General features: G+C 33.7%; 1 protein-coding gene across 1 annotated transcript in view; it reads left to right on the plus strand.

The window, feature by feature from the left end:
• The window catches only part of LOC119581779 (phosphorylase b kinase gamma catalytic chain, skeletal muscle/heart isoform-like), a gene marked incomplete at its 3' end in the record, with an annotated part of 27,775 nt that overhangs the window by 25,535 nt on the left and 1,190 nt on the right, over positions 1-1,050 (plus strand). Inside the window, 1 exon segment of the mRNA XM_037929909.1 lies at positions 87-1,050. Within this exon segment, the coding sequence (XP_037785837.1) occupies positions 87-233 (147 nt within the window).

The following is a 1,050-nucleotide window of genomic DNA, read 5'->3' on the forward strand; positions in this document are numbered from 1 at the left end:
AAATGAAAAGAAAATCATAACTTAGGTACTATATTTCTTGGTAGATGCTAGTCATACTAAAGGCATTTTGTTATGCTGTCATACAGGTTATTGACAACTGCGCTTTCCGTGTTTATGGCCACTGGGTGAAGAAAGGAGAGGGACAAGACCGTGCTGCACTTTTCCAGAACTACCCCAAGCTCGATTTTCCTCGCAGTCCAATGGAAGCGCCCCTCATTGTTGGCCAGTCGTAAAAGGAAAACATGTTATATCAAAGATCATCACTTTTGTAGCATATATTTTATCTTGTACTTTCCTTTGAAAACCTTTAATGTTAGTAGATCAGAAATTTCACCTGGACATAGAGAAAAAGTTTTCTTCATTTGCTTCATTTCTTTTGGCTTTTTTAATGACTCTGCAGATGTAGCCCCTTGGCCGGATATCTGTTGTGTGTCAGATATTATTAACATAATTTATTAACCTTCTTTCAGGAAGCAGTTGATTTTTAACCTCTCTCTTTTTTATTATCTGCCTCAAAAGTAGGGCAGTAGCACAAGCATTGATATCACTTATGTGACCTTAGTAAAGTGTGTTATCAGAGGAATTAATTTTAGTATGTATATATATACACACAGTTACATGTGGATTAAACATGAAAATAGGAAAATGATTCTCATATGATTGGAATGGTCAAAAGATAACAAGTAGAGAAATAAAGGCATTTTGTAAATTTATTCATGACAGCAATAATGATCTATTGTGATTGATTTTTAAATCTGATTGATTTTTATTTTACAGGAATTGTTTGAGTTGTAAGTGAAAAAAATACCCAAGGCTGAAGGATGTCTATGCAAAATTTAGTTTTATGAATTTTGATGCAGCAATGCTAATTTGGCTCATTTTATTGTATTTTTGTACATAGTATAGGATGTATGGCATTGCCTTTTGCCTTTTTGGGGAAAATTGCAAGATTTGTGATGGCATTTGGATGATCAGTCTTTTCTGTTATTTTAAGACATGATTTGAAATACTCGTAACTCTGCTCTTTGAAGTGTTACCTTGAGTCTTTGA

The sequence above is a fragment of the Penaeus monodon genome, chromosome 15 (assembly GCF_015228065.2).
Source record: "Penaeus monodon isolate SGIC_2016 chromosome 15, NSTDA_Pmon_1, whole genome shotgun sequence".
NCBI lineage: Eukaryota > Metazoa > Arthropoda > Malacostraca > Decapoda > Penaeidae > Penaeus > Penaeus monodon.